A 14403-nucleotide genomic window follows, 5' to 3' on the forward strand; every position below is an offset into this window, starting at 1 on the left:
CAGAGGGTTGTGAATCTGTGGAATTCTCTGCCCAAGGAAGCAGTTGAGGCTAGCTCATTGAATGGATTCAAGTCACAGATAGATAGATTTTTAAGCAATAAGGGAATTAAGGGTTATGGGGAGCGGGCGGGTAAGTGGAGCTGAGTCCACGGCCAGATCAGCCATGATCTTGTTGAATGGCGGAGCAGGCTCAAGGGGCTAGATGGCCTACTCCTGTTCCCAATTCTTATGTTCTTATGTTCTTATACAGATACGCCAAGCATCTGGACACTGATATCCTGCACCGTATTTCCAAGGTGATACACCGGAGGAAAGCAAGAAGGGGCTGTCGGTTTCTATGTAAGGAGGAGCTGCAGACGGACTGGCCACATGGGAGATTGAGAGAATTCCAAAGAATCCTTGCATTTTGGAGGAGCCAGTCCACCCCCAATGAGCTGCATGGTTCTCCATCACTTTTGTGATCAGCAAATAGGTTTCTTATTTTGTCTTCACCTTCCAAATTAGGACTGTGGGACGACTAAATTAGCGTGGACCACAATGGCTGCCCTCTACGTTACCCAAGCACTCTAAGAGAATTGAAGTTTCTCCGAGTGATATTTTTTTTCAGGCATTTGTGTCAGGTTGAATAAAGGTGCTAACCAGTATTAAAGAACCAAGGTGTTGAGATACAGATCAGCCAAGATCTAATTGAATGGTGGTGGCGGAAGAGACTCAAGGGGCTGAATGGCCTACCCTGTACCTATGTTCCTAGGGACACTAAAGATCACGCAGAGATAGATTTCAACTCTCTCATCTGCTTCAAAACGGAAAAAGTGATCAAAACAAATATTCGATGAAGAGACCAACAAACATAGAAACATAGAAAATAGTGCAGGAGTAGGCTATTCGGCCTTTCAAACTTTCACTACCATTCAATATGATCATGGCTGATCATGCAACTTCAGTACTCTATTCCTGCTTTCTCTCCATACTCCTCGATCCCTTTAGCCATAAGGGCCACATCTAACTCCCTTTTGAATATATCGAACGAACTGGCCTCAACAACTTTCTGTGGTAGAGAATTCCACAGGTTCATAATTCTCTGAGTGAAGAAGTTTCTCCTCATCTCGGTCCTAAATGGCTTATCCCTTATCCTTACACTGTGAGCCCTGGTTCTGGACTTCCCCAACATCGGGAACATTCTATCTGCATGTAACCTGTCCAATCCCATCAGAATTTTATATGCTTTTATGAGATCCCCTCTCATTCTTCTAAATTCCAGAGAATATAAGCTGTCATGTATCTCACACTACTGTACATAACTGTATCTTACCATGCTATACATGACTGTAACCACAAGCATACTTTACCACCAGGGGTGCACTTGCAGGAGACGCTGCATACCTGTTCCACACAGGTATATAAAGGCAGGTCTCAGGCAAGTGTGGCACTCGAGAGCTGTGAAATAAAGGTACAGGTCCAGAGTGACCTTGACTTCAGCATGTGCCTCGTGTAAGTCTGTACTGCAGGGTCAGGACTTTACAATGGCGACGAGTTATGGGATTAAAGAATCCACAGAATGGCTACCAACGGCTCAGATGAGAAATACAATGCTGGAGACAATTGGGAGGACTTTATAGAAAGGCTCCAGCAAAGCTTTGTAACCAAAGACTGGTTGGACGACAATAAGGCAGACAAGAGAAGAGCCCATCTCTTGACCAGCTGTGGCTCGAAAACATACGCCTTAATGAAGGACTTGCTGGCACCTGAGAAACCAGCAAGCAAGTCGTTTGAGGAGTTGAGCACATTGCTGAGAGACCACCTGAAGCCAGCAAGCAGCCTACACATGGCCAGACACAGGTTCTACAACTACAGACGCTGTGTAGGCCAGAGCATACCCGACTTTGAGGCGGAACTTCGGAGGCTGGCTAGTTTATGTGAGTTCTCCGATGAACTAAGGAAAGAAGTACTGAGAGATTTTTTTATTGAAGGAATAGGCCACGCAGGCATATTCCGAAAGCTCATAGAGACCACGAACTTGACCCTAGAGGCAGCAGCACTGGTTGCACAGACATTCTTGGCAGGAGAAGAAGAAACGAGGTTGATCTATACTGCGGGTACGACAACCAACAAAACATCGGAACAAGGGGTTCACAGCGTGAAACCAGCCATTACCCCCACACACAGACAAAGGCAGGAGAGCAGGCCTTCAACAGCAGGCAGTTGCCATCAAGGGCCACATGAACGGCCGTTCACACCTCATCAACCCACAATGCGAACAATCAACTACAGACTGAGAGAAGCTCAAGAGAGATCAGCCAGACGCAGCTCATCCTTCGAAAACAATGGAAGCGGTCTGTGCTAGAGATGTGGGGGAAGGCACTCAACAAGGGGGTGTCGATTTCAGCATGCTGTTTGCAGAAACTGCAACTATACAGGACATCTGGCTCGCATGTGCAGAAAACAGCAGCTCGGCTGGTATACGAATCGGAAGGGTCAGAAAGCGGACCAGAAGACGATGGGGACAGTGCCCAGGACGCCGAGGTACAGCAGGTCAACACGATCAATGTCCACTTTTCTTACAACAAGACGCCTCCAATAATGATGAGGGTCCTACTCAATGGGATACCCGTCAACATGGAACTGGACACGGGAGCTAGTCAATCTCTCAATTTGAACAGCTGTGGCCGCACAAAAGCAACAGACCAAAACTCACAAGGATCGACACCAAGCTAAGGACCTATACCAAAGAAATCATCCCAGTCCTTGGCAGCACCATGCTCTCAGTCACACACAAAGGGATAGTGAACCGACTTCCCCTGTGGATTGTCCTCGGAGATCTCCCAGCACTGTTGGGGAGAAGCTGGCTGGCAAAACTAAATTGGAAATGGAATGATGTTCACACCATGTTGTCAGAGGAACGGACCTTCTGCTCAACAGTTCTAAGTCGTTTTGAATATCTCTTTCAGCCAGGTGTGGGCACCTTCAAAGGGGCTAAAGTTAAAATCTACATCACACAGGATGCGAGACCGGTCCATCACAAGGCTAGAGCTGTGCCTTATGTGATGAGGGAAAAGATTGAACACGAACTGGACTGGCTTCTGCGGGAAGGCATTATCTCACGTGTGGAATTTAGCGACTGGGCAAGTCCCATCGTCCCCGTCATGAAGCCTAATGGATCCGTACGAATCTGTGGGGATTACAAGTCTACCATAAACAGAGTCTCCCTACAGGACCAATACCCGCTGCCCAGAGCGGAGGACCTATTTGCCATGTTGGTTGGAGGAAAACTTTTCTCGAAACTAGATCTCACATCTGCGTATATGACGCAAGAACTGACCGAAGAGTCTAAGCTACTCACCACCATCAACACATATCGAGGTCTTTTTATGTACAATCGATGTCCATTCGGCATCAAGTCGGCAGCTGCTATATTCCAGCGCAACATGGAGAGTCTGCTCAAGTCCATCCCGGGGACGGTTGCATTTCAAGATGACATACTCATCACGAGCAGGGATACCGACTCCCAACTCCGCAATTTGGAGGAAGTACTAAGTTGATTGGATCGGGTAGGCCTAAGAGTTAAGAAATCCAAGTGTCTGTTTCTCGCGCCTGAGGTTGAATTTTTGGGCAGAAGGATTGCCGCTGATGGAATCCGCCCAACAAAATCCAAAACTGAAGCAATTCGCCTGGCACCCAGGCCCCGGAATGTCTCGGAACTGCACGCCTTTCTCGGGCTACTCAATTACTTTGGGAACTTTATGCAGAACTTGAGCACGCTGCTGGAGCCTCTCCACGTGCTACTCAGAAAGGGGTGCGATTGGTTTTGGGGGGACGACCAAGAACGCGCCTTCAATAAGGCACGCAACCTTCTATGTTCCAACTGTGTTTTAGCCTTTTTTGACCCAGGTAAAAAACTAGTTCTCACATGCGATGCGTCAGCATACGGGGTTGGGTGCGTTTTACAGCATGTCAATGATGCGCGTAAATTACAACCCATTGCGTATGCCTCCAGGTCACTTTCGCGGGCGGAGCGCGGGTACGGTATGGTTGAGAAGGAGGCGCTCGCGTGCATGTACGGTGTCAAAAAGATGCACCAATACCTTTTTGGGGCCAAGTTTGCGTTAGAAACCGACCACAAACCCCTCACATCCCTGCTATCCGAGTGCAAGGCAATCAACGCCAACGCCTCGGCGCGCATTCAGCGGTGGGCACTCATGCTGGCAGCTTACGACTACACAATAAGGCACAGACCAGGCACAGAAAACCGTGCCGACGTACTTAGCAGACTACCCCTGGTGACCACGGAAGGGTCCGACGAACAGGACTGTGAGATGGTCATGGCAATCAATGCCTTTGAATCCACAGGTTCGCCCATGACGGCTCGCCAAATCAGAGCCTGGACGAACAGCGACCCCACGTTATCCTTAGTCAAAAGATGTGTTTTAACTGGTGACTAGGCAGAGGCTCGCGATGCCTGTCCCGAGGAGATTAAACCTTTCCATAGGAGCATGCATGAACTATCACTGCAGGCAGACTGCCTAATGTGGGGCAGCCGAGTAGTTATGCCCTTTCGAGGCAGAGAGGCATTTGTCCGGGAGCTCCACCACGAGCACCCGGGGATCGTCCTTATGAAGGCCATAGCCAGATCCCACGTCTGGTGGCCTGGCATTGACGCGGACTTGGAGCTCTGCGTCCGGCGGTGCACCATTTGTGTCCGACTCAGTAATGCCCCCAGGAAGGCCCTCCCTAAGCCCCTGGCCCACCAAACCGTGGTGGCGGGTACATGTAGACTATGCGGGCCCATTCATTGGCAAAATGTTCCTCGTAGTCGTCGATGCATTTTCAAAGTGGATCGAGTGCACCATTTTAAACTCGAGCATCACCTCCACCACTGTGGAGAGCCTTAGAACCATGTTTGCAACGCACGAAATTCCTGACATATTGGTCAGTGATAATTGTCCGTGCTTCACCAGCACAGAATTTCAAGTTTTATAGTTGACCGTGGCATAAATCACGTTCAAGCCGGCCTCCAATGGCCAGGCGGAGCGAGCAAATCATTAAGCAAGGCATGTTAAAAATCCAAGGTCCCACGCTGCAGAGCCGCCTGTCGCGACTGCTGCTGGCATACAGATCTCGTCCACATTCGTTGACTGGGGTTCCCCCCACGCAACTATTGATGAAATAAACCTTAAAGACCAGGCTCTCGTTAATCCTCCCAGACATGCATGAAATTGTTGAGGCAAAGCGCCAGAAGCTAACTGAGTACCTCGAGGGGGAGGTGGAATGAGATAGGGGACAAAGTGTTTGTGCTAAACTATGGCAGGGGTCCCAAATGGCTTGCAGGGACAGTAACAGGCAAGGAAGGAAACAAGCTACTGGTTTTACAAATGGACAATGGCCAAACATGCCGGAGGCATGTAGACCAAGTAAAAAGTAGATTCACCAACAACACTGCAGAACCAGAGGCAGACTACAATGTGGAACTCACACCACACCTGGTGGACAGACAGAGGGAACAACCTGAGCAAAGGGCAGTCTCAATAGGCAGCCCAGCCGAGATACCAGCAATCATACTGAATGAAACAGACAGCCCAGGCGAGATACCAGCAATCACATCGAAAGAAGAACAGACACCAAGGCAAACAACTGAACCACAGCTAAGACGCTCCACGCGAGAGCGCAGACCACCTGAGAGACTGAATCTATAAAGACAATAAGATCTTGGGGGAGGGTGATGTCATGTATCTCACACTACTGTATATAACTGTATCTTACCACGCTTTCCATGACTGTAACGAGATATGACCTGTAACCACAAGCATACTTTACCGCCAGGGGTGCACTTGCAGGAGACACTGCACACCCGTCCCACACAGGTATATAAAGGCAGGTCTCAGGCAAGTGTGGCACTTGAGAGCTGTGAAATAAAGGTGCAGGTTCAGAGTGACCTTGACTTCAGCATGTGCCTCGTGTAAGTCTGTACTGCAGGGTCAGGACTTTACATAAGCCTAGTCGAGGACCTCCGTATAACCAAAGGAAACAGTAACTACCAAGCCCCCTGCCATCCGTGTGCAGAATTGAAGTATCCGTTAACACTGTAGCAGTACGCGACGCTCGTACAGACAGTTTAAGGTTGCTCACCTGCCAAAACGGGGATCAATCGGAGCTCGACCGTGCAGAATAGCTTCCACAGGTCTTGGGCCTGTGGGATTCAGAACAGAAACATCTTAGCTGCGATATTACCCATTGCTGATATTAGCTGACGAACACTTAATGGGTTTTATGGCATTCTTCTGCTGGCCAGTTTATCGGTGCCTTTCGTCCGTTTAAAACAGGATTTTGAGCACTGAAGGAATCGCGGGATATGGGGATCGGGCGGGAATGTGGAGTTGAGATCGAAGAAGAGTCATGATCTTATTGAATAGCGGAGCAGGCTCGAGGGGCCTAAATCTACTGTTCTTATGTAAACAGAGTCGCATCTACCGCTGTTGAAGTTTTTTTTCCGCCGCGGTGGATGAGGTGGCCTCTTGAGCGAAGTTCCGCTCTTTGGCTTTTTTGCCCGGCAGACCGGAAGTCCGTCATGATGTGGGCGGTCATGTGGCAGTGAGCACTCTCGAGGGGCGGAAGTGAAGGCGGGACGCAGTCTCCGCCGCTGTCAGTCATCAGCCTGATGCTGATGACGTCATGACGCGTGTGTATCACCACGTCTCTCCCCTTCACTTAAAGGGGCGAGCCACTGCGAGCTCTGCCATTATTTTAGTTCAGTCCAGTGGGTCACCAGGGAGGGTTTTGGCTGGGCCAGCGGCCTGGCACCCAAGCTGCCTGTTGGTGGCCTGGCCGAACCCAGGGACATAATTATTGGCCCGACCTGGCAGAAGGGCCGACAAAAAAATAAAATGGCGGCCGCGGCAGTGCGCCCTCCCCTTGAATAACAGCCATATCACACACACTTCGAACATGGTGCACCAACATAAAAAGCTGTCGGGGGCACCGCGCGGTGGCCCAAAGATTTTTCCAGGTGAATTTCGATGGAGGTGTGGGAGGTTGGTGATGCGCCTTCTGATGATGCACTTCGGTGGGGTCGGCAGCAGCCGGCGGATGTGGGGACCGCCAGAAAAACTGCCGAGGAGAATTTTGCAAGCGGCAGGCATTCAACCCCAAATCGGCAGCCATTCAACTCCGCCGCATAGCCGCCGCTTTCCGACGGTAAGAGATATTTTCGGGAGGCTGAATTTCGAACACAACTGCTCTTTCAAAGAACCAGCACAGACACAGTGGGCCAAAGGGCTGTAAGTTTCTATGAATCTATTCTATGAAATACCGATAAGCAGGCTTCCCAGAAAACAAATGGGCTAAAAATTGAAGAATCTTAATAAAATGCAATAATATCGTAACACAGCAGCAGGTGGAATCTACATCGGGGAAATATCCATTTCTTTTTAGAATATAATGTAATTAGGCAGCCGGTGATATTACGGTGGCTTTTACTGCATTACTCAATGGAATATTATTACATTTATTAGCCTGACATGCAGTTATGTTGTCAGGATTCATTTTCTTTTGTTGTCTCCATTACCGCAAGGGGAACTGGATCTGCTCCTTCTGGTACAAGATTGGTCAATTACTGGGACGGTTAAGCCACAGGAGATGAAATAACATTCTGAAAAAGTCATAGAATCATAGAGGTTTACAGCACGGAAGGAGGCCATTTCGGCCCATTGTGTCCGTGCCGGCCAACAAGAGGCTATCCAGCCTAATCCCACTTTCCAGCTCACGGTCTGTAGCCCTGTAGGATACGGCACTTCAAGTGCACGTCCAAGTACTATTTAAATGTGGTGAAGGTTTCTGCCTCTACCACCCTTTCAGACAGTGAGTTCCAGACCATCACCACCCTCTACATGAAGAAATTTCCCCTCAAATCCTCTCTAAACCTTTTACCAATTACTTTAAATTTATGCTCCCTGGATGTTGACCCCTCTGCTAACAGTAGTAGTGAGGTTGGGGTCAGCAACAAACAAGAAATTAAGGATGCGTGCAATAAAGGTCCAGCAGTGATCATGGGCGACTTTAATCTACCTATAGATTGGGCTAACCAAACTTGTAGCAGTACGGTGGAGGAGGATTTCCTGGAGTGTATTAGGAATGGTTTTCGAGACCAATATGTCGAGGAACCAACTAGAGGGCTGGCCATCCTAGACTGGGTGATGTGTAACGCGAAAGGACTAATCAGCAATCTTGTTGTGCAAGGCCCCTTGGGGAAGAGTGACCATAATATGGTAGAATTCTTTATTAAGATGGAGAGTAACATGGTTAATTCAGAGACTAGGGTCCTGAACTTAAGGAAAGGTAACTTCGATGGTATGAGACATGAATTGGCTAGAATAGACTGGCAAAGGATACCTAAAGGGTTGACGGTGGATAGGCAATGGCAAACATTTAAAGAGCACATGGATGAACTTCAACAATTGTACATCGCTGTCTGGAGTAAAAATAAAATGAGGAAGGTGGCTCAACCGTGGCTAACAAGGGAAATTAGGGATAGTGTTAAATCCAAGGAAGAGGCATTTAAATTGGTCAGAAAAAGCAGCAAACCTGAGGACTGGGAGAAATTTAGAATTCAGCAGAAGGACAAAGGGTTTAATTAGGAGGGGAAAATAGACTATGAGAGGAAGCTTGCTGGGAACATAAAAACTGACTGCAAAAGCTTCTATAGATATGTGAAGAGAAAAAGATTCGTGAAGACAAACGTAGGTCCCTTGCAGTCAGAATCAGATGAATTTATAATGGGGAACAAAGAAATGGCACACCAATTGAATAAATACTTTGGTTCTGTCTTCACGACAGAATAATGTTCCGGAAATACTAGGGGACCGAGGGTCTAGCGAGAAGGAGGAACTGAAGGTAATCCTTATTAGGTGGGACATTGTGTTAGGGAAATTGATGGGATTGAAGGCCTATAAATCCCAAGGGCCTGATAGTCTGCATCCCAGAGTACTTAAGGAAGTGACCCTAGAAATAGTGGATGCATTGGTGATCATTTTCCAATAGTCTATCGACTCTGGATTGGTTCCTATGGACTGGAGGGTAGCTAATGTAACACCGCTTTTTAAAAAAGGAGGGAGAGAAAATGGGGAATTATAGACCGGTTAGCCTGACATCGGTAATGGGGAAAATATTGGAATCAATTATTAAAGATGAAATAGCAGCGCATTTGGAAAGCAGTGACAGAATCGGTTCAAGTAAACATGGATTTATGAAAGGGAAATCATGCTTGACAAATCTTCTAGAATTTTTTGAGGATGTAACTAATAGAGTAGACGAGGAAGAACCAGTGGATGTGGTGTATTTGGACTTTTAAAAGGCTTTTGACAAGGTCCCACACAGGACTGACATATGAGGAGAGGCTGGATCGACTGGGCCTGTATTCACTGGAGTTTAGAAGAATGAGAGGGGATCTCATTGAAATGAGATACCATGTGCTTTAATTTTGCACACCAGCTTCTTGTGTGGGACCTTGTATTGACGTGGATAGAGAACTGGTTGGCAGACAGGAAGCAGAGAGTTGGGATAAACGGGTCCTTTTCAGAATGGCAGGCAGTGACTAGTGGGGTGCCGCAGGGCTCAGTGCTGGGACCCCAGCTATTTACAATATACATCAATGATTTAGATGAAGGAATTGAGAGTAATATCTCCAAGTTTGCAGATGACACTTTGCAGATGACACTTTGGTGGCAAAAACACAAAGGCAGAATATTTTCTGAATGGCGGCAGATTAGGAAAAGGGGAGATGCAACGAGACTGGTGTCATGGTACATCAGTCATTGAAAGTTGGCATGCAGGTGCAGCAGGCGATGAAGAAGGCAAATGGCATGTTGGCCTTCATAGCTAGGGGATTTGAGTATAGAAGTAGGGAGGTCTTGCTGCAGCTGTACAGGGCCTTGGTGAGGCCTCACCTGGAATATTGTGTTCAGTTTTGGTCTCCTAATCTGAGGAAGGACATTCTTGCTATTGAGGGAGTGCAGCGAAGATTCACCAGACTGATTCCCGGGATGTCAGGACTGACATATGAGAAGAGACTGGATCGACTGGGCCTGTATTCACTGGAATTTAGAAGAATGAGAGGGGATCTCATAGAAACATATAAAATTCAGACGGGACTGGACAGGTTAGATGCAGGAAGAATGTTCCCGATGTTGGGGGAGTCTAGAACTAGGGGTCACAGTCTAAGAATAAGGGGTAAGCCATTTAGGACCAAGATGAGGAGAAACTTCTTCACTCAGAGAGTTGTTAACCTGTGGAATTCTCTTCCGCAGAGAGTTGTTGATGCCAGTTCATTAGATATATTCAAGAGGGATTTGGATATGGCCCTTAAGGCTAAAGGGATCAAGGGGTATGGAGAGAAAGCAGGAAAGGGGTACTGAGGTGAATGATCAGCCATGATCTTATTGAATGGTGGTGCAGGCTCGAAGGGTCAAATGGCCTACTCCTGCACCTATTTTCTATGTTTCTCTGTCTCTATGTTTGCTAAGGGAAATAGGCCCTTTCTATCCACTACATCTAGGCCCTAATTTTATACACCTCAATGAGGTCTCCCCTCAGCCTCCTCTGCTCCAAGGAAACAAACCCAGCCTATCCAATCTGTCCTCTAGCTAAGATTTTCCAGACCAGGCAGCATCCTCATAAATCCCCTCTGTACCCTCTCCAGTGCAATCACATCCTTCCTGTAATGTGGTGACAGGAAGGTGTATAAAAAACGTAACTCTTGCCTGTAATTTCGAGCGAAGATCCATCATGAGGTGGTAGAGAATGTGAAGGCTGGCACAGAGTTCCTGCAACTTAACAAAACTTGAAAAATCAGACATGCAGCTATACATTTGACCAAAAATTAGACGGCGACGGGAGCAATTTTAACCCACTCCGCCCGGCTTGGCATGAGCACAGTTGAAATAGCCGTGCGAAGACTCAGCACCCTACTCCCACTCGACTTCTCACCCGCCTCAGCGTATCTGAACCAATGTTCCTTTTCCATCTCTGCCCTTGCCGCAGCTAATCTGCTGCTGAAGCCCTCATCCATCCCTTTGTTACCTCTAGATTTGACTATTCCAATGCAGTCCTGGCTGGCTTCCCACATTCTACCCCACGTAAACTAGTGGTGATCCAAAACTCGGCCGCCCATGTCCTAACTCGCACCATGTCCCACTCACCCATCACCTCTGTGCTCGCTGACATACATTGGCTTCCGGTTAAGCAACGCCTCGATTTCAAAATTCTCATCCTTTTTTTCAAATCCCTCCATGGCCTCGCCCCTCCCCATCTCCATAATCTCCTCCAGCCACACAACCCCCCGAGATGTCTGCGCTCCTCTAATTCTGCTCTCTTGAGCATCCCTGATTACAATCACTCAACCATTGGTGGCTGTGCCTTCTGTTGCCTACGCCCCCAAGCTATGGAACACCCTCCTTAGACCTCTCTGCCTCTCTACATCTCTTTCCTCCTTCAAGACGCTCCTTAAAACATACCTCTTTGACCAAGCTTTTGGTCACCTGCGCTAATTTCTCCTTATGCGGCTCGGTGTCAAATACTTTATCGCATAATACACCTGTGAAGTGCCTTAGGACGTTTCACTATGTTAAAGGTGGTATATAAATACAAGTTGTTGTTGTTAAGTTGCACGGCTGCATTGAGAGCTGTGGACGACCCGCGAAGCCGGTGTGCCGGTTTTTTAATGGAAAAAACGTGCATGTGCGGAATTCTGAATGGGCCAATCAGCCCAATAAAGGAGCCACGTGGCCCCAAAAATAAATTCGAGGAAACATTGATCTGGGCCCTTTATTTTAGGTGGCCAAGGTGTCTGCCTGATTCAGACAGGGAGCCTCATTAATACAGACAAATTGGGGTCCTATGGTGTCTTTAGGACCGCAATCGCCCACTGCAAGTGAACAAAACCTGGCTGGGAAGGAGAGGAGACTAAGGTAAGTCAAAAATTTTCCGCAGTGTGGCGAGAAGGATCAGGAGTACCCCACCAACCTCTACCCCCCCCACCCCCCACACCTCCCCCAAGCACACACCCCCTTTCCACCCCTGAAAATGGCCCCAATTCCCCTCACCCCACCCCGCACTGCTACTTCCCTTGGTAAGGCCGGGAGGCCCCCGTATGTTTGACCTGCCCTCAGCTGGCCACCTGCCTCTTTCCACCCATTTCAGGTGGGTAGCTGCCAGCTGGATGTAAATGAGGCCCGGCTGTTGGAATAACCCAGGCCGTTAACTGATGAGGTCGGCCAGGATTGACACTAGTCCCACCACCTGCGCCCGCTAAAGTCTCCCTCCTCCCACCCTCCCATTTTGAGGCAGGGGGAGGGGGGAAACACCCATTGCAAATCCGACTGGCACTGACAGTATTGGTGGCTGTTTCTGATTTGCCCTTCAACCTTGTAGAGAAGCACTTCACCATCAGTCAGTACCTTCCTTCGCAGACCCAAGCCAATATCTTATTTTATATTATTTTTGTGCAACACTATTAATAAAACTCGGTTTCCAATAATGTTGCCAAACATAATTTACAAACTGTGCCCAATAATCGTGCAAGGTGCGCTGACCTCCACATCTGAATTTATGTCTGGAAAATTGTGCATCCGAATGCCTAATACGCACATCTCTTCTGCACAGAGATCATAAATGCATGAACTCCATGCCATAATTCTCACCCTGCTCCAGTGCCGTGATCCGAATTGAATATTAGCTCCCTATTTTCTAATCCTCTCTGGCTACAGGTGTGGTGCCGGAGGACTGGAGGACTGCTAACGTGATACCTTTGTTTAAGAAGGGAGAAAGGGATAGGCCGAGTAATTACAGGCCAGTCAGCCTAACCTAGGTGGTGGGAGAATTATTGGAAAAAATTCTGAGGGTCAGGATAAATCTTCATTTAGAAAGACACGGATTAATCAAGGATAGTCAGCATGGATTTGTTAAAGGAAGGTCGTGTCTGACTAAGTTGATTGAATTTTTTGAGGAGGTAACCAGGAGGGTCGGTGAGGGCAGTGCATTTGATGTAGTGTATATGGATTTTATCAAGGCTTTTGATAAGGTCCCACATGGCAGACCGGTCATGAAAGTAAAAGCCCATGAGATCCAGGGCAAAGTGGCAAGTTGGAACCAAAATTGTTTGTGTGGTTGATAATGAAGAAGATAGCTGCAGATTGCAGGAAGATATCAATGAACTGGTCAGATGGGCAGAACCGTGGCAAATGGAATTCAATCCGGAGAAGTTTGAGGTAATGCATTTGGGGATGGCTAACAAGGCAAGGGAATACACTATAAATGATAGGACACTGAGAAGTGTAGAGGAACAGAGGAACCTTGGAGTGCATGACCACAGATCCCTAAAGGTAGCAGGACAGATAAGGTGGTTAAGAAGGCATTCGGGATACTTGACTTTATTTGCCAAGGCATAGAATACAAGAGCAGAGAGGTTATGCTTGAACTGTATAAAACACTAGTTAGATCACAGATAGAGTACTGCGTGCAGTTCTAGTCACCACATTACAGGAAAGATGTGATTGCACTAGAGAGGGTACAGAGGAGATTTACGAGGATGTTGCATGGACTGGAGAATTTTAGCTATGAGGAAAGATTGGATAGGCTGGGGTTGTTTTCTTTGAACAGAGGAGGCTGAGGGAAGACCTAATTGAGGTATATCAAATTATGAGAGGTCTAGATAGAGTGGATCGCAAGGACCTATTTCCCTTAGCAGAGGGGTCAATAACCAGGGGGCATAGATTCAAGCAGAGTGCCAGGCTGATCAATCGTGGGCAGGAACCCTGCAGAAAAACCTGCAAGAGAGAAGGCAAGTTTTATTAAAATGACCTTGGCCGTCTCGCCTTTAAGTATCACCCCCGAAGCAGCCGGCCATCCTATGCACGCCTCCTTCAGCTGTCGCTGTTTTCGCCCGGCGATGCTGCAGGGGACGGAATGCAATTTCAGGTCCGGGGCACTCCCGGGCGATGTGCATAGCGATGACGTGATGATGGACCTATTTCCCTTGGTAGAGGGGTCAATAACCAGGGGGCATAGATTTAAAGTAGTTGGTGGAAGGTTTAGAGGGGATTTGAGGAGACATTTTTTTCCCCCAGAGTGCGGTGGGGGTCTGGAGCTCACTGCCTGAAAAGGTGATAGAGGCAAAAACCCTCATCACAGGTAAAAAGTGCTTGGATGTACACTTGAAGTGCCGTAACCTGCAGGGCTACGGACCAAGAGCTGGAAAGTGGGATGAGGCTGGATAGCTCTTTGTCGACCAGCACGGACATGATGGGCCGAATGGCCTCCTGTCCTGTAAATTTCTATGATTAATTCTATGATTGGTAGAGGAGTGAGGTACAACACTAACAGCTGCAGCTTGAGCAACATCTAGACTGAGACGTCCCC

The 14403-nt window shown here is 47.9% G+C and overlaps 1 protein-coding gene across 1 annotated transcript in view; it reads right to left on the reverse strand.

Moving 5' to 3' along the window:
- The window catches only part of poln (polymerase (DNA directed) nu), a 520953-nt gene that overhangs the window by 423111 nt on the left and 83439 nt on the right, over positions 1-14403 (reverse strand). The window contains exons 7-8 of the mRNA XM_070877627.1: positions 10749-10817; positions 6124-6184 (exon numbers count right to left, since the gene is read on the reverse strand). Of these exons, the coding sequence (XP_070733728.1) occupies positions 6124-6184; positions 10749-10817 (130 nt within the window). The remainder of the gene's footprint in view (positions 1-6123; positions 6185-10748; positions 10818-14403) is intronic.

This window comes from Pristiophorus japonicus, chromosome 1, assembly GCF_044704955.1.
Source record: "Pristiophorus japonicus isolate sPriJap1 chromosome 1, sPriJap1.hap1, whole genome shotgun sequence".
NCBI lineage: Eukaryota > Metazoa > Chordata > Chondrichthyes > Pristiophoridae > Pristiophorus > Pristiophorus japonicus.